General features: G+C 37.5%; 2 protein-coding genes across 2 annotated transcripts; one reads left to right on the top strand and one right to left on the bottom strand.

Moving 5' to 3' along the window:
• Positions 1–215: 215 nt before the first annotated feature.
• On the bottom strand, positions 216–11,439 carry noxa1 (NADPH oxidase activator 1). Its single transcript, XM_065250248.1, has 16 exons — positions 11,316–11,439; positions 10,929–11,132; positions 10,326–10,408; positions 9,377–9,485; positions 8,437–8,571; positions 8,230–8,337; positions 7,843–7,902; positions 7,593–7,630; positions 7,302–7,440; positions 6,595–6,660; positions 4,942–5,023; positions 3,265–3,344; positions 2,423–2,577; positions 2,164–2,269; positions 1,097–1,220; positions 216–978 (listed from the first exon to the last, which is right to left on the bottom strand). Exons 2-16 carry the CDS (start codon positions 11,100–11,102, stop codon positions 899–901), a joined length of 1,539 nt encoding a protein of 512 aa, XP_065106320.1. The 5' UTR covers positions 11,103–11,132; positions 11,316–11,439; the 3' UTR covers positions 216–898.
• A 6,903-nt stretch (positions 11,440–18,342) lies between these two features.
• On the top strand, positions 18,343–24,663 carry dpp7 (dipeptidyl-peptidase 7). The gene is made up of 13 exons (XM_065250247.2): positions 18,343–18,605; positions 18,883–19,027; positions 19,125–19,264; positions 19,395–19,558; positions 20,496–20,631; positions 20,963–21,044; positions 21,141–21,307; positions 21,605–21,665; positions 21,958–22,076; positions 22,162–22,318; positions 22,412–22,476; positions 22,641–22,711; positions 22,795–24,663. Exons 1-13 carry the CDS (start codon positions 18,534–18,536, stop codon positions 22,895–22,897), a joined length of 1,482 nt encoding a protein of 493 aa, XP_065106319.1. The 5' UTR covers positions 18,343–18,533; the 3' UTR covers positions 22,898–24,663.
• The last annotated feature ends 7 nt before the right edge of the window (positions 24,664–24,670 follow it).

Here is a 24,670-nt window from a genome sequence, read left to right as displayed (position 1 = left end):
TCACATGACGCAACGAACACATACAGTATTTTTACATGACGAGTAAATTTGAAAAAGAAAAGTCACCAACCACCACTGTATCTATGTACATATATCTATGCACTGAGTGAAATTGTGTTGAGGTTGAGACTAATTTGCATATTCATAGCGTATACTAATTAAGAAAAGGGTGTACAGTTACATTCAAGTTATTTTAAAGCATGAAGAAATCACTGTCACAGGAAAAAACTTTAATATATGCAGTTTTAAGAGATACAATTATTGACTACATGGAGACTTTAACAGTTCACGAGTTTGTGTGCTCATATAGTCTTAGCGTACAACAGTTTTGGCTGGCAGAGTACTCCCCCCTCCTTAACTGGGATAGATATACCAGCTGAGAGTGAGGCGATGCAGCAAAAAACTGTCACGGGACAGAGGTGAGCGATGGCTATAAATATATATAGATGCCTCTGTGCACTGATTGGTTGGATTACATGACCATGCTCCTCCCGAACTTAGTTAATAAAATTTCATAATATAGGAGAAAAGGAGGAGAGATGCTGAATTATCAGGAAGAAAAGAGTGCTTTTATATCCAGGGAATAATTTGAAGATTAGATGGGCGTACTCCTCCTCCTGAGCTTACATTTGTAAACGTCATTTAAAACCGTATATCATTTTTAACAAGACAGCAAGTACAGTAACTATAGGCACACTTCAGCAGAAAGAAAACACTAAAATACTGTTGTTTCAATAAATAGATACATTTTGGAAAGAAGAGTAATAGTTATCCCTATACAATGTTTATGCATATATTCTACAATACAATTTTCATCGATTCGATATGTACAGTATATGGCCTCTATTAATGTTTACGGGCTGTATCAGTGTGTTGATGCCTCACTTAAACTGATGCTTTATGTATCCAGATGAGCAAAACTTCGAGGGAAGATGCCAATATTTCCAGCAGTGTGTCCTTCTAACCATTCCTCATTCACTGCAAATGCATAAAGATACAGGTATACAGTATAGGCAAAGCACAGTATGTATAGATATATGTGCAGTAAGTTCAAATCTCTAATAAAACAAAATAATATAACTTTCTTTTGCTTTACCTTCACTGAGAATATCAATTGTGTCGCCTTCACTGAATTCCAGGTCTTCTGGGCCCTGTCCTGTGTAGTCATACAGTGCCACCATCTGATAGAGAATGGTTCTGTTGGCCAATGGGTCTTCAGGCTTAGAAAGGATGAAATGAAAAGACATACAATAATAAACGCTGTTTCCAAATTCTGTCTGCTACATTAGAGCAAACACCTGTACTTTCCTTTGTACAAGGAAAATAAAAGGACGTGTTAGGCCAGAGTAAGAGAATTACGGCCTTAGAAATCTGTACTGTAATCCACTTTCAATGCCCTTCAAAAAATTTTGTACTCTCTTCCAAGGAGGAAAGAAAGTCAATTAGTTTGAAAATGACATAATGGTGTTTTTTGTGTGGGAGGGGGGGGAACCCTTTAATAGATCTAACACAAAGGGGGTTTATGTAACCAATGGCATGAATTTGTGAAAGGGCTATATGTTTGTCTGACTAAAGCAAGATGAGGGGATATTTCATGCTCTTCAAACCAGATATTATTTTTGCAATTATATTTGGTAAAACTCGCAACAGTGGCGGCTTGTGACTGCTCATCCGAGGGACGGTAATTCAAAATAATTGTTAGAAGTGTCATGTGGTTTGCCTGCGCTTTCAAAATATGTGTTTGTTGCATCATGTGAATTGTCAAAATAAGTGCCCGCTGCACACGCGCCAAACCGTTCATGATAAAAGAGATGCTAACGTTCACAATACACGCAAGACACTTCCTTAACAGTAAACTGTGATTACGCATGAGATTATGCGAGTATCTGGCAAACACGAGCGTCTCTTTTATCATAAACCCTTAAGAGGCGTCCGCAGCAGGCACTTATTTTGACAAAACACGTGATGCACACAGGATCACTCAACGGGCAAGAAACATATTTGGAAAAAAGGAACCACACAGGATGGGCTACACACATGTTGTGACGAACTTCGCATCGAGCGCCCTCGAAAAAAGAAGTCACCGGCCGCCACTGACTAGCAATGCATAAATTACACACTTCACCTTTAATAACCGTTGTTAAGTGTTAATCAAAAGAGTACCTGACACCAAATTGTGGCACGTCCTAATTCAGCCACATCTTCAAGGCTGTCCAGTCCATTATCTAAATCCAGTGGAGTCAATACTGCAGAACCATGCTTTTTATGTCTGTGGGAAGTAATATGTTTTAGGGGTGGAGATTTGAACAATAAAAAATGTCAGCAGAAGCAACTCCTCCTACATACAGTACTTCAAAAACATTAGTTTATGGCAGCAGCAGAAAACAGGTCAGGAAAGCAGGCAGCAGGTCTGCAAAATTACCTAAGGCGAATGTTCGTCGCAGGCTGTCCTATTTTTTGAGCCACTTCCTCTTGCAGATCTCGGAAAGACGTTTCTAGGGGGACTTTCAGGGCCACGGTGTATTTGTAGTGTACCTTCACTATGACTGATTCAGGTTCCTGGATTGAAGTTGAGGTCTGGAAAAAAGGAATTCTCATATAAAACAATTGAGAGATACACATGCCAAAAACCTTTTTTTTTAGATAGAAATGTCATTTCACACGGATTAAGTTTACAGTACAGGAAAAGTGAACAGTTTTTTCCAAACTACAAAATGCTATGTGTATTGCATATTCCAAACTAAGTTTAGTCAAAAGTGAACCAGGTTTCTCTGTCAGGCAGTGGCCTCAGATAGTCCTGTTCAAATTTTTATGAGCTTTCTTTTTCTCCCTTGGGTGTATTTCTGACTGAATAAGGCCAAATCAAAGACCCGCTGCCTCAATACTCCACTCAACTTCATGTCTGAGTCACAAAAAACTCATTTTTTATCTCACACAAAAGATCAAGCATGACGGCCCCTGCATTAATCACATTCTGCTGCTATTTCCATCTGCGTGATACTTTCAGAAATATTAGCTTTCAAGCTTGCCAAATTGGGCAATGAGACAAATGGGTTTTCAGAAATGCATAATGCAATACAGAGCACACAAACATAAGCTGTGAGGTCAGAAAATCTTTTTCATTTTATGTATTATAGTGGAACACTGGAACGTCCATTTCTGGCAAAACCGAATGTGTGGGTGTAAGAAAAAAATTGGAGTTTTGTGTTTCTGCGGAAAGGTCAGCATTCTTTCATCATTTTTCCGTTGTGTTTCATTACTCACCTGCTGGGCAGGGATGTGGGTGGAGTTGTTGTTCATTGGAGGAGTTGTGTGGGCAGCACTGACACAGGAGGGGCGCAACTCTACAGGAGAGAGGATGACACATTACACAAAGTATGCAAAGACTTTTTCATTTATCTGTATTTCATTTGAGAGTTAAAGGGGAGACAACAGGGAGAAAAGTTTGGCAAATGACCCAAGATGAATTTAAACTCTGGTCACCCAAATATTTCAGAGCATCTGCTCTACTGACCAGACAATGTCCCAATTTAAACTTAAATGCTGTCACTGCAAATATCAGGAAAACCATATTTTTTTGAGAAGTTTAAATTAAAGGATTCTTCTACGTTCATAAGAATATTTCCTAATCATTTACTCACCCCCACGTCATCCAAGATATTTATGTCTTTCTTTCAATTCTTTGTCTCCTTTTTTTACATTCCAGGATTTTGAACCCTGGGTACTTAATTTAACCCAGTGGTGTAAAGGTCCAAATTCCATTTCAATGCAGCGCTCTAAACAATCCCAAACCAGGCATAAGGGCCTTGTCTAGCAAAACATTTAGTACTTTTTAACCACACCTTTTCATCGTGCACTAGCCCTGTGATGTGTGTCAACGACATTGCGTATTACATAATCACGGCAAAAGGTTGCGCATGACATAAGGGAAACTACTGCTTCAGTGTTTACAAGTGTGGAGAAGGAGAACCATTCAGAAGTTGCTGAATGACACTGTCTTTGTGTCAGTTTATTGTTAAAGGAATATTCAATTTTCTTAAAAGAAAAATCCAGATAATTTACTCACCACCATGTCATCCAAAATGTTGATGTCTTTCTTTGTTCAGTCCAGAAGAAATTATGTTTTTTGAGGAAAACATTGCAGGATTTTTCTCATTTTAATGGACTTTAATAGAGCCCAACATTTAATACTTTACTCAACACTTAACACTTTTTTTCAACGGAGTTTCAAAGGTCTATAAACGATCCCAAACGAGGCATAAGGGTCTTAGCTAGCAATACGATTGTCATTTTTGACAAGAAAAATAAAAAATATGTACTTTTAAACCACAACTATTTGTGTAGGTCGGGTCTAGCGTGACCTAACGTAAATGCGTAGGGACGTAGGGAGGTCACATGTTACATATATAAAACGCACATTTGCGGCCCTTTTAAACAATAAACTGCCACAAAGACATTAATTAGTATCAGTTGACATACAACAACGTAGGAACGGTCCTCTTTCAAGACGCTTGTAAACACTGGGGCGGAGTTTCGCGTTCGTCCTCTGTGACCTCTTGACGTCATGACGTATTGCGTGGGGTCAGTTTGGCACATCACGACCGGATCTACATGACGAGAAGTTGTGGTTTAAAAGTGTATATTTGTTATTTTTATTGTCAAAAATGACAATCGTTTTGCTAGATAAGACCCTTATGACTCGGTTGGAATAATTATGAATTTGTGTTCAATTGAAGTCCACTGTAGAGAAAAATACTGGAATGTTGCCCTCAAAAAACAAAATTTCTTTTCGACTGAAGAAAAAAATACATAAACATCTTGGATGACATTGGGGTGAGTAAATTATCAGAAACTTTTCTTATGAAAGTGGAGTAATCCTTTAATAATACTTTTAATCATTAACAAGTAATTTAAATTTGATCTGCAAACTTTTTTCTGTACCTGGTGGAGGTTGAGATAGTAAACCTTGGGGTCGATTTGGGGGTTTTAATGCCGGTGGGTGTGGAATGCCACTTGCAAGTTCCTTCCGAAGAAATTGTAGAGAAAAGCATTAGTAGTGTTATTGCTTTTAGCAACTTTAGTTCAGATACTGATCACAACATCAAAAGCTAGTCCTTCAACATGCCACAGAAACGGTTACAACAAGAACAATTTAAACTATTTCTTGCTTGTCTTGCAACTACAGATATGTGCAAAAGTCTTACGCCTGTTTCACACCGCATGCGTGAGCAGCGCGTATGCGTAGCGTGAGCAGCGCGTGAGGAGAGCATTTGCTGTGCGTGGCCATTGTGCTTTCACACCGGCTGCGTTTGCAGCGCATACTGTGCAGTTTAAATAACAGTATAAAAATCTCAAGTTCACATTACATTATTTTACATGCATTTATGAGCAAAACCTCTTCAAGACGCTTTTTGAAGGTCAGTGTAATTTATATAACTGTGATTTGTTTAATCCACATTGTTTTCGTGCTGTTCTGGTGCGTGTAATGACAGATATAGACACAATACACAATTATAGACATAAAAAGCCCATGGCACATTATAAAATCTGTTTCTCTGAAGTTTTACGATAAAATAAAGAATTCACTCAGTGATTGACAGCATATAGCAGTCGATCGTGTTTCCCTTCAACAGTTTAAGCATAAGATTTAAATTTATAGATGAATCTATTTCTCTGAAGATTATTAAGATAGATGAGGACTCATTTGCTGGGCAGAAAGTGAATGAACGCAGTCTTCTGGCAACAGTGTGTTAATATTTCATTGCTTTCTTTTAAATTGCTCAAAGTCATGATTGCTTCAAACACACTTGGCTTCACATTCGTGATTTTATTGTAAAATTACACTTTTTCGCGTCAATCCACGACCATTCAAACCATAAACAATGCACTGTCACTTTAATTGAGCGTGAGCAGCGCAGCAAAAATAGAGCCGACGGCGAAACGATAGCAGCACTGCTGCTTCAGCGACGCTCCTGCCACGCGAGCACGCGCTGCTCACGTGTGCGGTGTACATGCTTTAACTTGTTAACATGGGCGCCGAAAAAAACACGCGCTGCTTACGCATGCGGTGTGAAACAGGCGTTAGGGCCACCATGCCAGAATTACTGCAGGAACTCTTAAACCTAAATAAAATTAAATCCTAATTTCTAATTTTAAAGAAATTAGGCTTTTTATTTAATTCTGCTCAAAAATGCTCAAGATGTGTTTAGTGCCAAGAGAGGTCACACTAAACACTGACGATGCCTTAAGTAGTAATATATAGTAGAAAAATGTAATTTTTTTTAAACATTTCCTGTATTTTCTGTTTGTATCTTAATAAAATAGATTGAAAAAAAAATATGGATGGACATTAAAACTTCTAAAACAACAAGTCTGGTGGTGGTGGCCTAAGACTTTTGCACAGTACTGTATATTAAAGTGGTGAGATAACACTCAATCTTTGCCAAATCTCTCTGGTTTGCAAAGTCTGTAAGAACAGTTTTTAAGACCTTAAAAAGCCTTAAACTTGTCGCCATTCATATACTTTAAAATTTTATAAATAGCGTAACATATTTAGAAGAAATTTAAAAAAGAGGGAAAAACATAAACACTTACAGTCCGCCTTTTATCCTTGTTCTTCTTGGCCCTTGGTTCAAGCATGAACTTAGGAACCAGACCTCTCTGATAGATAAAAGGTAAAAAGGTGTCATTCTAAACACTAAAATTGGTTTATAAATCATTCACTAGTTATGTAGTTATGCAGCTATTTGCCAGTAACTTACTGCAGATTTCATTTTATGTTATTTACAGTTTGTTCAAAGTTAAATTAACATAAAGGTGCCAAAGAATGCATTGAAGTCCACATAGAAGGTTTGTAACTTTATTAAGTGTAAAAATTATCCAGAAATGTTTTACATGTCCATTTACAACCCTACAATTTGTCATTTGAATGAAATTGTCTATTTTTGCCCTATTTTGGGCCATGAATAATAATGTTGAGCTCTGCTCAGTTCATGCCAGTAGCTCACATTAGTAAACATGTTAGGTCATACATCTCCATTATTACATCACAGTCTGTGTTATGTTAAGATTGACCTGTTTTCCAGCAGTCTTTTCAGTTTTTAGAATGAGGAAACAAATGTGTTTAAGGCTCACGATATGTCATTACCATGTACAGAGCTCTTATTATTCATCTATGCCTAGGTAAATACAGTTTTTTATTCAATGGCACCTTTAAACATTAACAAGTCTTTGTCTTTAGAGAATAAAACTACAATATAACAGCCTCACATAACAATATAACAAAAAATAAGTCTCCCCACCTTTCCATCATATATGACTATTGCCAATCCATCCCTGTCCTCATCACTGTACACAAACAGTTCTGCCCCAGCAGGAACTGTTAGCTCTCCTGCTCCCTTAGCCACATATGAGTTCTTCATTGTCATGTAACGAGACTCCCTATGAAGCAATAATATAATATATAACATATTATAATCCAACAAGATTAAATTTGTTTTAAATTTGTGTTTAAAATAAGGATTTCATATAATCTTAAATGATAAAGACAGACTTTATATATTCTTGGAGAATTTTAAATAATGAATACTTACTGGCCTTCTTCTACCTTTGGCTCATAGTATCCTGGTTTCTGAAGAAAAATACATAATCATTGCAGTTTACTGACACACACACACACACACACACACACACAGAACATATTTCTACATAGTCATTTTTACTTTTTCACTTTTTGTTCACTAAATTTTACTTATCTTAAATAAGATTTCTTGGCAATACATTAAACCTTTTGCAATGCTAATAAAATATTGAGGTGGTATTTGTTGCAGGTGGTGAACGCACCTGTGGTCTGAGAGGATCAAAGCCTCTGAAGTCATCATTTGGAATCAATGAAGTTATGACCTGGTAGAAAAGTAGTTTGAAAAGAGTTTCAGTGCAATTTCTGTCATTAATCTAATAAGCATTTACTATATAAGAAGAATGAGAAGTCTCTAGTGTCCTAGTCTCTGAACTGAATGGGTTTTGTTTAAAACCACTTAGAGTACAGTATACAGCAACTAAGAGCCATGCCACTTAAACATTAATATACACAGTTTGCCATCAACATGTTAATTTCTCAGTATTTAATATGTTGTCTCGAAAACCGGTTCTTGGTGTGACTACATTTGCATTCAAATATTGTTTAGATAACTACATGTTAGTCTAAGTTCAATAAAGCAAATAATTTACCTTAGCTTCACCCAGGAAATCCCTTGGTTTAAGCTGCTCTACCTCCTTCTTCCTGGGACGAAATACTTCACCCTCTGGAACCAGAAGAGGTGTCAACACCTCTCTCCTCTGGGACACATACACACAGGATCATTAAATGACAACAAGCACCAAACCAGCATGGAAATGATGCTGGTTTTCATAATATAGATATCATATGGGCCTTACAGAAACAGTTTCTAAAGCTGCGTCCACCAGGCTGCTCCGTCCCACTCCTTTCTCCTCTAAAGCCGCCAGCAAGATGCTTTTGGCTTTGTCCCATTGCTGCAGTCTAGAGTGAACTGCTGCTGCGTTATAAAGGACCTATCAATCAAAGACACATAGTGTATACAGTTCACACACTCAGTGTATGCTTATATATGTGTATATATATATATATATATATATATATATATATATATATATATATATATATATATATATATATTGTGTGATATACTATATCAGCAAGAAAACAAAAGTTGTTGTATATGATCCTAGAGTAAGCAGACGTTTCCTACTGCTCTTTTATGAATCTGTCAATGAGTAATTTCCTTGTTTTTCCTTGTTACTGCCAGTACACTTCTGGTAAAGTGCATAATAAAACCTTGTCTAATGAAAAACAAGTGCTCCAAAGTTGGTGTGGTCCTACACTGACTTTTTGGCAAGTGCTTTCTCTGTGTGCTTATTTTTTTGATAAGTTGCCAAAAAGTTGCCCCCTAAAAAATGTCAGCTCACCTGTTCAGGCTAAAATAACAACTGTGGAATGCTGGATGTGTCTTATTTTTCTGCCCGGCATTTGACATGCATAACTTTTCGCTCAGCGCTCAAAGAGGCTTTGTGATCGTATCTGTGCAGGTGAATTCTACCAGCTTTCATGTTTAATGGCAGAATTGAAAAAAGGCTCAAAAGAAATTGTCAACAATTTCCTGTTTAATATATTACACTCTAAGAAATGTTGGGATGTTTCAAGCCACGGCTGAGTCAAATAGACAAATGAACTTTGGTTATTTTAAACTAACGGGGGTGTTTGTCCATATTTGACCCAGCAACGGGTAACAAAGTGAGAATTGTGTACATGATATTTCACCTAAGGTATTACATTTATTAAATATAGTTATGTTCTGACCTGCCAGCTGTACATTTTAAACCGAAGACCCAGCTGTTTGTAGTCAATAACAGGATTTTCTCTCATGTTCTTCTGAGCCCAAATACAATCAGACAATGCCTCCTCCAGTCTGGTATTAGATAGAGTGAGATAAATACATAAGAGAGAGAGAGAGAGATTGCAAAGGAAAAAAAAGAAAAGCAGCGTCAGATCCCATTTGGCAAAACATATGTTTTAAGCTTAATTAAATATATTTTTACATTTGAAAATATATTTAGTTTGAACCTTTTTGTTATAACCTTAAATATATTAACATGTATTTCAAAATGTATTTAAGGGGAAACAAATAATATTTTTTTAACTCATACGGCATACTGGGCAAAATATAAGAGTTTGTATAAAATGTATCAATTATAAGCATAAAATGTATTAGTATGTATAAAATTTTTGCAGTTGAAAAGTTGTTCTTCCAATGTACAGTAACATAAATATAAATGCTTTAAATTATATTTATTTTTGAAATATATAAAAAATACAAAAAATATATTGGTGAAAAAATGTATATAAAATATTTACAAAAAATATCTATTTTTTGTAATTTTTTTATATGGCAATTTTTTATATTTTGAAATATATTTTCAATTATATTTTAAAAAAAATGTTTTGCCGTATGGGATAAAAGTGAGTTAACTGTCGTAATACCAAATTAATTAAATGTTTACATTTACATTTATGCATTAGATGCTTTAATCCAAAGCGACTTACAGTGCATTACAAGGTATACATTTTATACCGGTGTGTTCCCATGCTTTACCAATTAAGCAACAGGAACACAATATTTAAAATATTTGTTTTGCTGTGGTGTAGCTGATACACCAGACAGACTGGTCTATTCCTTTAAGGAGTGTTTACTGTTGATGTTATGTAAACTTAGATGTTATGTAGAACTTAATTAAAAAAGCATTCTTACTTGTTTGCCATCATTTGAACGGCAGCCCTCTGAAAAAAACCCACAGCAAGACATTGATCCTTTGCGAGGGCCTGATCGAGAGCCTGAAAGGTCATATTTGACATTAAATGTAAAATGTCCCTGCTTTTTCCATCAGAAATGTTACACTTATGACATCACAAGTTATAACTCAACTGGTATAAAACAGAATATTTATATTATGATTAACTTTTAAAGGTGGTGTGTGTAAATTTTAGCGGCATCTAGTTGTAAGATTGCGAATCGCAATTAACTGCTCATCCCTCAATTTCAAAACGCATATGGTAGCCTGGCAGGACAAACATGTCTGGGACAACGTAGAGATGAAACATGATGGCGACTTTCATGTAAGAGAACATGCAGTGTTTCTAGATAAAACGTCTCATTCTAAGGTAATTAAAACAATACAAGTCATTATGTAAGGTCTTTATACACCACTAATAATACAGGCTAGTTATGTATATTATATTGCATTTGTGTCAAGAGATCCTTCTACAGTAAAAGTTACACACTGCACCTTTAAGCAAATCATAGATCTAGCTGTAATGCTCAATACAGGTAGATCTGTAAAAACTGTGGTCATACTTTAATGGCTAAGTCCAACTGGCCGAGGGCAATGTGTGCCGATGCAACCACAAAAAGAGTGCGACAGTTGTGATCAGTGATCTGGTTGAGTTTAGTGAGAGCACCCTGCCAGTCCCGGGCATCTATTAACCTCACAGCCTCATCCCAAAGCCTGATCAACTCTGTGTACAGCATGACTCTGCTGAGCAAGTCTAGTTAATATACCTAGGAAAAAAACATAACAGCATTTTGACACTAATAAATGAATTGAAATGACAACAAGACTGAATGAACTATAACTTGCTTCCAGCAAATCCTACAGTACATGTAAAACTAGCTATACAGGTTTTTTTTTATAATAACGCCATTACTGCAACAATCAATACTATTATAATAATTAAAACTTACCTCTGGACAGTAACCTTGACTTGCGTTCTGGAAACAACTATTCATAAGAATCACTCCAGCTAGTGGACAGGTGTATCTATACCGGAGCTGTGATCACCGGGAAAGGTGGTTCACACCCACTTACCATGTCATCAGGAAGACCTGCATTCCTAGAAGCAGAGAGAGAGAGGGAGAGAGAGATAGAGAGAGAGAGAGAGAGAGAGAGAGAGAGAGAGAGAGAGAGAGAGAGAGAGAGAGAGAGAGAGAGAGAGAGAGAGAGAGAGAGAAGTAGGTGAGGCACGTATACAATGGCCCTTTTAAACAATAAACTGTGAGTAAGTCAAGGAAATATAGTAGAGTCTGCCCACCAGGAAACACTTGGTTTGTTTTGGATAATTTTACCTGACATATATTTTGGATGAGTAAGACCAGAAAAATAGCCCGGGAATTCCACTATTGCTATAATAATATTATTAATAACTTTAGCAGTCCCCACACCAAATCCGGCGACATCACAACAGAGAAATAAAAATTACAATAATTTGTATACATCAAATATTATACACAAAATAATTTAACATAAAGTAATTTGACATAATAGATTGACGAGCAGAATAAAACTGGACTTTGTATTATTATTACTATTATCAGTGTATATCTATTTATTTGTATCTATTATATCTGAGACATAAAGACAACATTCTTCAGTGTTACCTGCATGTCTGGTCAGCAGATGGCACTGTAGATGTTTGGTATATACATCAAATTAATTCCTTATTCAAATGTACTATTTACATTTATTTACTTTGGCGGACGCTGTTATACAAATGAGGGAGAATGTAACATTTTGTCAGAGGAGCGAACAATAAGCTAATTCTACATAGCTAGGCTATATGTTTACAAGTTTAAGCTGTTGATGTAATTTTTTTGTGATGCTTCCTCTGACAAAATGTTACATAGGATATAAGCGCTTTGGATATAAGCGTCTACTAAATGAATAAATGTAAATACTACATTCAAAAAAATGAATTAATGAATGTATGTACCAAACATGATCTACGGATGAACACAACTTTTATGATTTTTGAATTCAAACTTCGGCTTTTTATATTTCTATAACGCATTTACACTTCAACATTAAAAATTGTATCAACCTTTGACAAAACGCTTTCTGGCGAGAGAAAGGCTGCGTCCGAAAACTCTAAATTGGTGCCTTCTGAGGCAGCATTCCAAGGCAGGAAGGTTTCGAGGCCTTCTGCGCATGCGCGTAATTACGTAAAAGAAAACGTCACGGTTTTCCTGCACTATCGGTGTCACGCATGGGACGAAACGCTTGACGGCCAGGCGGCATATTTGTGTAGGCTATTGCGTTTTCATTTAAAAGTTTGCGGCGGGTCTATTATGCTTTGCAATGCATTACAAAGTGTTTACGTGGTTTCCAATCCAAATTAATGAAGGGGTTGTTACATGAACCTGAACAAAATTTACATGTGGAATAAAGTCTAAATCTTTATGTCACTGCAAACCAATTCAGTTTCTTCCGATTTATTGCTGTATGTGTATGGCATAAATCTTACTTGATTTGCCGTGTTTCGGTCTGAGGTCAATAGTATTGTCAAATATTTTTTTTTTAAAAGCTGCTGGTTAATTGGTTAACTTTAATTTGAGTAATTATGTATTAGTATGGGTCTATAATATATCTATCTATTGGCTATAATCAAAACGAGGAAAATAATTCCTTTCTGTTGTGTTTACAGAGACAAAGACAATAAGGAACATAATAATATGACGATCTGCAATTAAATGAAGAAAGAACTAAACAAGTCTGGCAAACTGACAAACAACTTGAAAAAGCATAGTGTGCACATAGAAGTGACATGAGACCAGTGGTTCTCTTTGAAAGAGTAAAAAATCTTTATTTAGGAGAATAAAAATTGTCACACTGTCACACACACTCTCTCTCACAAACACTAACAAAATGTATATGGGTGACTGTGCACCCCAAATCCAGCATTTTTTTTCAGGTTGAGGGTGTCTTTGCAAACAAAAATGAAAGCTTCCATGTCTTGGATATTTTCAGAATTGAACTTGAAATGCTTCTTGTCATCCCACTCCGTCGACTCCATCAGCAACCTCCACGCATTCATTTGGTCATCATGATCCATCAACATGTAAGATGGTTCTTGCACCTGGCCAGTGAAAAGCCTAAGACTGTTCCTCACAATGTATTCTGCCTGGTACATGTGTTTTAATGTGAGGGGCAGCTACTCCACCTCTACTGGTTCTTCCTATAATACATAAAATACAATAAATTATTAAGCCATATAACATAAGATGTTTTGGGTCTTTCAAAAGGGACCTAAAGACATCTTTTCAGCATAAATTAAATAGTTATTATGAGTTATTGTTTGTATATTAATGTATTTTTTATTAGGCTATTAACTCTTTCACCGCCAGCATTTTTAAAAAAAAGTTGCCAGCCAGCGCCAGCGTTTTTCATGATTTTCACCAAAGTTTAATGCCTTCCAGAAAATGTTCTTCTTTAAATATATAAACATACAATATACCAAATGAAAGAACAGACCCTCTGCTTTCAAACAAAAAAAACCGTTTCATCCTACCTTTAGTGGTTCTTTTGCAATCAGCTTTTGAATATGGGTAGGTTTTTGCAAAAACACCATATTTTGAGCAAAAAGTAGAGATAATTCCATTTTTATGACGGACTTTTCATAGAGATCATATTCAGAGCGATCTTTAAAACAGACACGGACATGCAGCAGCTTGCCATAGGGCAATACTTCCGGTTTTAAAAAGTTGCGCCACCTGGTGGATAATAGCAGTATTGCGGAAAGACGGAAAATCTCGTCATTGGCGGGGAAGCGTTTTCTCTTAATTGACGAGATATCTCGTCAATGGCGGGGAAAGAGTTAACTGCTAATCTTTGTATTGTTTTTATTTGTAAGCCACTTTGGACAAAAGCATCTGCTGTGTGTTTTTGTCACGCACCTTAAGCGAATATTCATTTTAAACTTGACATTATGAAGTTTTTCCTGAACTCTGTCAACACGACTCGCTGTCAGCAGTCTGCCCTCATCTGTTTGTCACCCCTTAGACCATGCTGGCAAAATGATAACATCTTTAGATTCCACATTGTCCTATGAAAAAAAAGATCTCATTCAGATATCCATGGACATATCGTCACTTAAAGAGGTGCATTTGTCAACACATTATGCAACTTACTGTCAAACTAGGTTCCCTTAGTTTCCATTTAAGGACTTCAAATAGGTCAAAATAATAAAATTGTATGTCTGCATTTCATATACATATCTCTCACAAAATTCCCCCCAAAAACCACCCCTAACATTTAAACAAATACTCTGTTATATCTTTTAATTGGAAATATCCACTTACATCGCTTTCCATCTTTTTATCTAGTCCAAGGCTCCAAAAGTCCTCCCTTTGAAGACACACTGGGACATCCAGAAGAACAATTTCCTTTGCTGGACGTGCTCTGTCCAGTACATAGGTCAGTTAGAAATAACAAAAAATATCACTGTTAGGAATGAGCAATCACACATTTATTATTTAAAGCACACCAATGTGCATGTGAACTATCCAGGTAAGATTGGCACTCACCACTTGTTCTTGCTGTGGACACAACCTCTTGGACCACAGTGGACCATTGTTGGCATACTGGTGGTCCACTTGGCTGCCCTCAGATTCATGGCTATGATCTACACAACAGGAAAGTAAATACTAATCGTCATTGTCAAGTTTATATTTGCTATGTCACCAAGTAGGATTTATTACAATACCTTGTGGCTGAAAGTAGGGCCTTAGCTGTGCAACACTCACTTTCTGCATTTTCCCTAACATAGCGACGCTTGTCAGACCCTTCTCTGTCAGGGATGTGATGGTGAATGGCACTTGATGGAGATCCTGCAAACAATTTTCTTTCTTCATCTTATTTTTCGGCTCCCCAATTAGAACCTCGTTCCCTGGCTTAACTGAGCGCTGGGGAACCCCTTTCCTTTTCTTTGCCTCAAAAGCCTTTTTTTGTTCCCCCTGGGCCATTTGAATGTTTTTACGTACCTTAAAGATGAGAATATATTAATTACTATGCAAACATTCTTATTCAAATTGAACATGTCATCCGCACAACTCTGAACAAACCGTTTCATTGAGGGCTTTGACTCCAGCGAGTTTAAGCTCAAGCTCATCCTCTGGGTCCACCAATTCAAAGGCAGTGTCTGTTTCACAGCCATTTAATGCCCGTGGTAGACGGGGGTGCCTATTGTACATTAAAAAGTACGGGGTGTACTTGGTGGATCTCTAATTTGAAACAAAATGTTCTGTTAGATTGCATTGAACGACAAAATAAAACTCTTAAAAGGTGTATGCAATATACTTTATCTAGTGATTTTGAATAATAACCTGTTTTGTAGTGTTTATTCTATAAACTATGGCCTGCAGGTGGACGTCCCAATCATCCTGGTTCTGATTAACATATTTTCTGAGAGTCTCCTTTACACTTTGATTAGTTATTTCATCCTTCAATATAGAAAGGAATTACTACATGCACTTAAGTATAGACTGGCTAAAGTTGACTTTTCTGTTTTGCAGGACGTCATGATGGCACACTCACTTGGCCATTTGACTGGGGATGGTCTGCACTTGTGATGGCATGCTTGATGTTCATCGCTGCAAATATGTGTGCATTAAGCTGTACATAATTCAGACACACATGATTATTTTCGCTATTCGATTTTCGACCGCTTAAAAACAGCCTAAATTGTGATGATGTCATATGTCCTGTGTGAAGGGAGAGGGTAATAACACATACCTCGTTAACAAATGCACGGCCCGTGTCAGTGATGATTTTCCGGACCATAAACGTGTACAGCTTTGACACAAGTGCCTCAGCCACCTCAGTGCTGGAGCCACACTTCAAAGGCTCAGCGATAACCCACTTGGTGAACAGGTCTGTTACCGTAAGGACGTATTGATGGTCTTTCATGGTTTTTTTCAGTGGACCAATGAGGTCCATACAGACCACCTGCCATGGCTCTTTGACCTGTAGAGATATGTAATATTACCACATCACCTTATACATAACTAGTTGCTTCAAGTGGAACACAAAGGTAAGCTCTAACTTAATAGGGTGAAGGGCAGGAGACACAGTCTTTATGCGGTCATTCTTTTGGCATCTGTGACAGCTTTTGACCTGATAGATACATTTATTATTTAGACCCAAAGCCACTAAATCAATTCATTGCATGAAGGCCATAGAGTTAAATTCAATAAGAGTTCCAAAAAAGTACCCAATCTGCCACATCTGCCTTTATGGTACTCCAGTAGTACCCCGCAACAACCCTGTCCATGGTCGCCCTCACACCCCCATGGTTCCCTGTGATAGGGTTGTTGTGGCAACCCTCCAGGACACGCCGCCTCTGCTCCTCAGACAGCACAACCAGCCTCATGTATTGTGCACTGGGGCCAGTGTAGAATAATTTCCTTTCTGTGATAGACAAACAATGTTTGTTAAGTAATGATTTTGCTGCTTTGTTTGGTATTATAATACAGCACTATTATGTACACATGTGTTTTTGTTCAAGGATGCAAACACATGGCATGTGTGGTGTTAAATGCGGTTACTATGTCTGATAAGATGGAACGTCGTTACTGACATGCTCACATGTGTTAACTAAAACATTGCTGCTAATATTATTTCAAATACCGACAATCACTTACCAGTTATAACGAAATTTGCAGCCATTCGTGAGACCTTCTTCTTCAACGTCGCCTCCACCAAATATTCCCTAACGGCAGCGTAAACGGCAAACTTCTCATTTATTGCGCTGCACGCCAATATCTTTCGCTGTGAGTGAAACAAGTTCATAGACAGTAAAATAAAGTAGTTGTTTCGAGATACAAAGATGCGCATGCGTGTAACAGATCGTGCAGTCAGTTGCTGCGTCCGAAAACTCAAGGCAGTGACTCGTTGCCTCGCTGCCTCATGAGGAAATGACTTCGGAGGCATGAAGGCAGCTCAGAGAAAGACTTTCGGACACACTTCAAAGGCAGCGTGCTTGAAATTCAAACAGAGAGCGCCTTTGTGATAACTAATCACATATTTGAAAACTACAATACTAATTTCTCGCTAGAAATGCAATTAAAATGTGTAAAAAGTGAAAATTTACCTTTATTTACACTAAATTGGTGGTTCTTCCTGCCTTGGAAAGCTGCCTCAGAAGGCAGCAATTTAGAGTTTTCGGACGCAGCCAGTGTCGTAAATCGTGGCAAAACCGAATTACCATATGCTCATGCGCGTTATCTACTATGTCTACTAGGCATGCGCAGAACGGATCGTGTAGGAGGTAGGCTCGTTCGACTTCCTGCGGCGCCGCAAGAACTGACAGACGGATGACGTTAAAATGCCGCGAGAGCGAGACGAAATTACACTTCGTATGAGATCTCGAATCGTTCTCGCGGTACTTTGACGTCATCTGGCTGTCGTTTCTTGCAGCGCCGCATGAAGTCGAACAAGCCTAGTGTCATGATGGTCATGATGAGCTCGCGTCCTTCCGTCCTCGGGAGTTCGTTGTTCCTAGTCTGAATTTGCAAGTCCGAACTACGAAAAACGAACTTGGCGTACTTGTTGTTATTGAGAAACGCCCCCTGGCGACAACTACATGCAAACATTCGACCTTCCTTATCAGGGAATGTGTTTAATAAAGTTTATAACTGTAGGAAGCTTGGTGGTGAGGACGTTGATGTCGAGAGAACGTGACGTAGTTCCTTTGTAATTTTCTAGTAAACACATTAGACTTAATTCTTGTGTTTATCTTGTTGGACAACACGTTTAAGTATCACAAACTGTTGTTAAACAAATAGCTTATTTTTTTGCTATGATCCAAATGTCTATAGGGACAATAAATGGGCTTTTTAGGGAGGAATGTCCCCAACCTCCGCGTTGGCTTAACAATACGTAATCTCTGCGACACTCTATTGTTCGGATGAACGTGTACTTTATAACTATTCACAGAATCTGTACTTTTGACCCATACAACACTTAGGACAGAGGAATACGCAACAACAACAGACCCAAAGTACAGGAAGTTCGTAACATCGTCACATGACTCGTAATGTAATCACATGACAGTCAATAGACAAGACTTGTGAAATGTAATCATCCAACACTGGACTTCTTCTGCCTGGACTTTTGGGGTCTCTGTGAGAATGGCTGTGAAGTGGTTTTGTCTTGGACTCATTTTGCTGTTCCTCTGTTCAGCAGCGGAGACACGTTCTGTGGTAAGATCCGAAGCTTTGTAGAGAGCTGTAGTTCTCCAAATTAGATGGTTGCTTAAGAAACTGTTTTTGTTATGAGTAATAATGGTTGTAAAGATCATTCCTGTTATTAAACCATAGAAACCATCCCAGAAATTCTAATAGATTTAATTGTTATAATTACTTTGGTTTTAAAAGAATTCATTAGAATTTGTATTGTTTTTATTAGGCTTCTCTCTCTGCTCTGCTTTGTTAATCCTAACTGTGTCTCTCTTCTTGTGAATGTTATGTTTCCTTTTAGAGGGAAAAGCAAAATAATGAGGTCCGCCCATCTCACAGAGACCTCACACCTGATTTAAAAGAAAAGTACTTCAAGCAAATTTTAGATCACTTCAATTACAACAGCTTGGGCAATGGCACGTTTGATCAGCGCTATCTTATCACAGGTAATAATTTTCCAGACACACTATCAAACCATTGTCATTCAGGTTTTTTTTTTCAGTATTATCCATACATACTGCTTGCATTGTGTCTTTATTCTAGACCAGTACTGGAGAAAAGGCTATGGTCCCATTTTCTTCTACACTGGTAATGAAGGGGACATATGGGACTTTGCTTTGAATTCTGGGTTTATAACAGAACTGGCAGAAGTGCAGAGAGCTCTGGTGATATTTGCTGAACACGTAAGTTTTCCATTACTGTTGCTTCATGTGACAATAACACGATAATGAAGGAAGCTAGCAAATGAAAAAATCCACTCATTGCTTCATACAGTACCTTTCCACTCAATGGTATCATTGCTTTAAATTGTAGAGGTATTATGGAAAATCTCTTCCATTCGGCAAGGACTCGTTCAAAATCCCTCAAGTGGGACTGTTGACAGTGGAGCAGGCCTTGGCTGACTATGCAGTCATGATCACACAGCTAAAGGAGGAACTGGGTGCCCAGTCATGTCCCGTCATTGTTTTTGGTGGAAGGTGAGACTTTATTACTTCACTACATTTTTGTCTATAGAGCTGCAAGTTATATTCACTGGCCTTATAAATTGTTAAGCCTTGTGTCAAAATATTGCTTGTATTTATCATTTTGCATTAACATTTAACAGAGGTGTTTGCTTCTTGTCTTGTCATGTTTTATTTGTGTAGCTTTAAAGGAAAACACCACCATTTTTCAATATTTTACTATGTTCTTAACTCAACTTACACAAATAAATACATACCTATCTTTTTTCAATCCATGCCATTTAACTTTGTACAGCGTGTCGTGAATGTGTTAGCATTTAGCGTAGCCCCATTCTTTCCTTAGGATCCAAACGGGTGAATTTAGAAGCCACCAAACACTTCCATGTTTTCCCTATTTAAAGACTGTTACATGAGTAGTTACACAAGTAAGTGTGGTGGCAGAAAATAAAATGTGGTGATTTTTTTAAGTGGATAAAAAATGAGAACTATATTGTATGGCGGAAGAGCACTTAGTTTGCAGCACTTCAACCTCCTTCATTTTGTGCCACCATACTTACTCATGTAACTACTTGTGTAACAGTCTTAAATAGGAAAAACATGGAAGTGTTTGGTGGCTTCTAAATTCATCCCTGTTTGGATCCTAAGGAAAGAATGGGGCTAGGCTAAATGCTAACACGTTCACGACGGGTAAAATGGGTATCTATTAATTAGTCTAAGTTGAGGTAAGAAGTAAAAACATAGTAAAATGTTGAAAATGGTGGTGTTTCCTTTAAAGAATTCATTTAACTTTACAGATTTCTTTATTTTTTAATATTCTCCAAAATCAATGGTCATGTTTTGGTATGACAAAAAAACCTTGGAAGAAACCTAGATTGACTCTGTCCTATAACACACAACATTTCAATGCACTACATCAACTGTATAATTTAATATGGTTTTAAATGTCTTTCAGCTACGGGGGAATGTTGAGTGTTTACATGAGGATCAGGTATCCAAATATTGTGACTGGAGCATTAGCTGCTAGCGCCCCCATCCTGTCCACAGCAGGTCTGGGACAATCTAAGCAGTTCTTCCAGGATGTAACAACTGTAAGTTCACTTTGTTTAATCAAAGTAATACACTTTTCCCAGGTTTCACAGACAAGGCATGAGGCTAGTCCTAGACTAAAACACATGTTTGAGCTGTCTCAACTGAAAATAACTTGCACATACAGATCTTAAAATATGCCAGTGCCATTGATTTGTCTTAAGATACACACCAATAACACATTTTTCTATGGCCTGTTTATAAAAATGCTTAAATGTCGTCATTTAACCAAGGCCTTGTCTGTGAAACCGGGCCAAAACAAAACTTAAATGCTTATACCTACATTTCATAATATTGTACTGGTGTAAGACTGTGTTTTGTGTGTTTATGCAGGACTTTGAGAAGGTCAGCCCTGCCTGTAGAGATGCAGTAAAAGGAGCTTTCCAGATGCTAGACACTTTAGCACAACAGAAAGGTATAAATATCCATTCGATTAAAGATGGTACTGGACGTTCTTGATGCTGATTAAGTTTTTTCAAGTTTTTTATGTGTGTGAATCGCAACTCCACAGACTACGGACGTATCCAGTCTGCCTTCTCTCTTTGTAAAACTCCCTCTACCTCAAAGGACATCAAGCAGCTGAACGGGCTTTTACGAAACGCCTTTACATACATGGCCATGATGGACTATCCTTACAGTACTCATTTCATGAGCAACATGCCAGCTTTCCCTGTAAAGGTATATACCACACGTTACTAGTATGGTTTTAGAGCTAACTCCTTCACCTTTTGCATCAGACTCCACCAGTAGGAAAATGAGATGGCATAAAAATAACAGCATTTCATTATACTGTATGTACAGTAGTGATATCACCAGTGGATTATTTACAGGTGACTGAAATGCTTTAATGAAGGCAAACGTCATACAGGACCTAATGATGTTACTCAAATGTTTCTCTTTTGATTTGATTAAGTGAAACGGCGGGTGTGTTGTGATCGTTCATAAAGATAAACTACAGAATTTTTGCTTTTACAGGTGGCGTGCGAGGTCATGCTGAATGGCACCGACCTTATGTCTGCACTCAGAGATACAGTTGGTAACAAAAATTACATTTTCACATTAACTTTTTTACATTTTGATGAATGCAAAATAGGGTATTTTGATAAATGATGGTAAGCGCACAGTTGACGGTACCCATTGAATTCCATCGTATTTGTTTTTCCTACTATGGAAGTCAATGGTTACAATCAACTGTGCGCTTACCATCATTTATCAAAATATCTTCTTTTGTGCTCTTCAGAAAAAAGAAATTCATACAGGTTTAGAACAACATGGCGATGAGAAAATGATAGAATTTTTATTTTCTATTTCTTTGAACTATCCCGCAGGCATTCTGTATAATTCCACCGGTGAATTTCCATGCTACGACATCTACTCTCTCTATGTGGAGTGTGCCGACCCTACTGGCTGTGGTCTTGGATTCAACAGCTTTGCATGGGATTACCAGGTGCCTAGATAAGTGTATACATAACCCTTAATTTGAAAGTTTTAGTACATTCTGAATTGTGTTAAAAACTGAATTTCTTCATAAGGCCTGCACTGAGATCGAGATGTGCTTTGAGAGTAACAACGTGACAGACATGTTCCCCCCTATGAAGTTCACTATGGAACAGAGAGAACAGTACTGCCTCAAGAGATGGGGTGTTGTGCCTCGTCCAGGCTGGCTGAAAACCCAATACTGGGGAAACGGTAAGCTGACAAACTTTTTCGATCATAAAAAGGTGTCAGCATATACTGTATGTATCTGTGCCATGTATCATGCATGTTTGGGTTTTCCTTTAGATCTTTCTACTGCAAGCAATATCATATTTTCCAATGGAGACCTTGATCCTTGGGCTAATGGAGGGGTAAGATACTTGTACTACTGTATGCCACTAGATGACAGTATAAAGCAAACATTATTGCCATATATCAGCTTGCACAACAGAAACAAAAGGTTATATTGTTGCAGACTAAAATTCTTAACAATGTTTCTCTGTGAAACTATAATGGTGCATTACCTTTTTTGTAGATCAGAAAGTCACTTAGTTCGTCACTGATTGCGATCAACATACCGGAAGGAGCTCATCATCTGGATTTAAGGTGCAAACTTTCAGGATCTTCAATTAAAAAAATTGGCTTTGTCATGTTCAATTTCTAAAGTGTTTTCCTTCTTTTTTTAACAGGGGATCCAACCCTGCAGATCCTGAATCAGTGATCACTGCTCGCAAAATGGAGTCTGAAATTATTGCTCAGTGGGTGAAGCAAGCCAGGAAAAAGTCATCATGAATTTTTTTTTTACATTTTATTTGAAAATTTTTAATTTGAAAATATTTAATAAGGGGGCGTTACACCAATGCGTTTTTCCTACGGCCGGCGTATGTTTTCAGTTGTTTCCAATGGTGTTTTTCCGCGTTCAGCACTGAGCTCCAGAGTTTTGGGTGAAATGCTCAGCTTGTCAATCGCTGTGTCTTTTTCAGTTGGCTGTCCCATTTCAAAAAAAGAATTAGGACACTCCCAAATACGACCTTCTTTCATAGGAATTCGGAAAATGCATGAAATGCATCTTTCACTGCTGCAAAAACCCACATTTCCTTGCGTTGCCACAAACAATGTCATTTCTTTACGTCATTCTACACTGGCAGCTTTTAATACAGGAAAGCTGTGGTGTTTAAAGTCGCATATTGTGTTGACCTAAGGACAACATTTTTTTTAATAAAAACCTAAATCCACCCCAAACCCTAACCATAACCAAACCCCAAAATCAGAGGGACATGAAAAGTGAAAAACAATAGTCTAGAAACAGCTAATCCTGGTTGTAAGCTTAAACTTAAAACAAACTTACTTATTCATTTAGCTGACGCTTTTATCCAAAGCGACTTCCAATTGTTATATAGGTCAGAGGTCACACGCCTCTGGAGCAACTAGGGGTTAAATGTCTTGCTCAGGGACACACTGATGTATCACAGTGGATTCGAACCCGGGTCTCTCACACCAAAGGCGTGTGTCTTATCCACTGCGCCATCAAACGGTGAACTTATTTCTGAAATCTGATTAGTTGATTGAAATGCTGTCCCAGGGTCAGCATAATGTTGCCCTGAGGACATCAACCACTTGGCAAAATCAGGAGAGCCGTTTAAAGTCCTCCTGAACAGGAAGTTGCGATCAACGTTACTTCCGTGTTGGGACGTATTTCCGTCTGATATGGAATATCATGCAAGGAAAATATTGGGTGTGGCTTGTGTTTTCTACTGTGCTTTGATTGGATATATAAAAGTAGGCATTTCATTCAGAAATAGAACTGGCAGCAGACTGACCGTTGGAGGGGGCGGAGTTAAAGGATGCATATTTGATAGATTTTAATTGAAGTTTATAAGGATGCACATATAAATTGTTTGTTATAAACACTGCAATATAAAAAAAAGAATTGTCAGTATGGATTTCATTGGGACTTTAAATGTAAAAGTATGAAAAAGTAGTTTGTAAGTATTAAAGTAGATACGGTAAATTTAAATTAGTTTAGACACATAAATGAGGCACGAGAAAGAGGTCTCGTTTAATTTGAGGTTGAGGACCCTCCGTATACCGCATCTTTCAGCGGATGCAACCTCCAGAGGACGTAAAGGATGCAGTCTTTTGAAACAAGACGCAGCTAATGTAACTTTTCACTCAGCTGTCTAATTACAGTGGAGAAGGGGCGGGACAAATACCCCATCAACCAACTGGAGCATCGTACAACGACAAAACAGAAGTATCATAGCATCACTTTTTCACAAAAATTCACATAAAAAAAAAATGTGTGTACAGTCTCTCCTAAATCTGAGTTGAGGTGCTTCAGTCAAAAGTAGTCAATATAGTATATATCACTAATGTATCACATAATACAGTATGTATCACTAATGCTTTCCCATTTCAGATTACTCTTTTGAAATTTAAGGCACATCTTTGGTGTATAAATTAGTATTAAACCTTGTTGATCTGTCATATGCATGAAGCAGATTATTAAGATGATATTAAAACAATTGAGTGTGTAATAAAAAGCTCTTTATTTTAAATGAATCT

This window comes from Paramisgurnus dabryanus, chromosome 5 (assembly GCF_030506205.2).
Source record: "Paramisgurnus dabryanus chromosome 5, PD_genome_1.1, whole genome shotgun sequence".
Classification (NCBI taxonomy): Eukaryota; Metazoa; Chordata; class Actinopteri; order Cypriniformes; family Cobitidae; genus Paramisgurnus; species Paramisgurnus dabryanus.
The sequence above is the reverse complement of the archived record's forward strand: the minus strand, read 5'-3'. Positions and strand labels throughout refer to the sequence as shown.

Excerpts from the sequence above, each read along its gene's own strand:
- noxa1 (XM_065250248.1), bottom strand. The coding sequence starts at position 11,102 with ATGCTGTACACAGAGTTGATCAGGCTTTGGGATGAGGCTGTGAGGTTA. Across the intron at positions 9,486-10,325 it reads GTTCAAATGATGGCAAACAA|ACTGGAGGAGGCATTGTCTG; the intron begins GTAAGAATGCTT and ends ATCTAATACCAG. Across the intron at positions 8,338-8,436 it reads CAGCTTTAGAAACTGTTTCT|AGGAGAGAGGTGTTGACACC; the intron begins GTAAGGCCCATA and ends TATGTGTCCCAG.
- dpp7 (XM_065250247.2), top strand. The coding sequence starts at position 18,534 with ATGGCTGTGAAGTGGTTTTGTCTTGGACTCATTTTGCTGTTCCTCTGT. Across the intron at positions 19,028-19,124 it reads TCAGCGCTATCTTATCACAG|ACCAGTACTGGAGAAAAGGC; the intron begins GTAATAATTTTC and ends TCTTTATTCTAG. Across the intron at positions 22,477-22,640 it reads ATCCTTGGGCTAATGGAGGG|ATCAGAAAGTCACTTAGTTC; the intron begins GTAAGATACTTG and ends CCTTTTTTGTAG.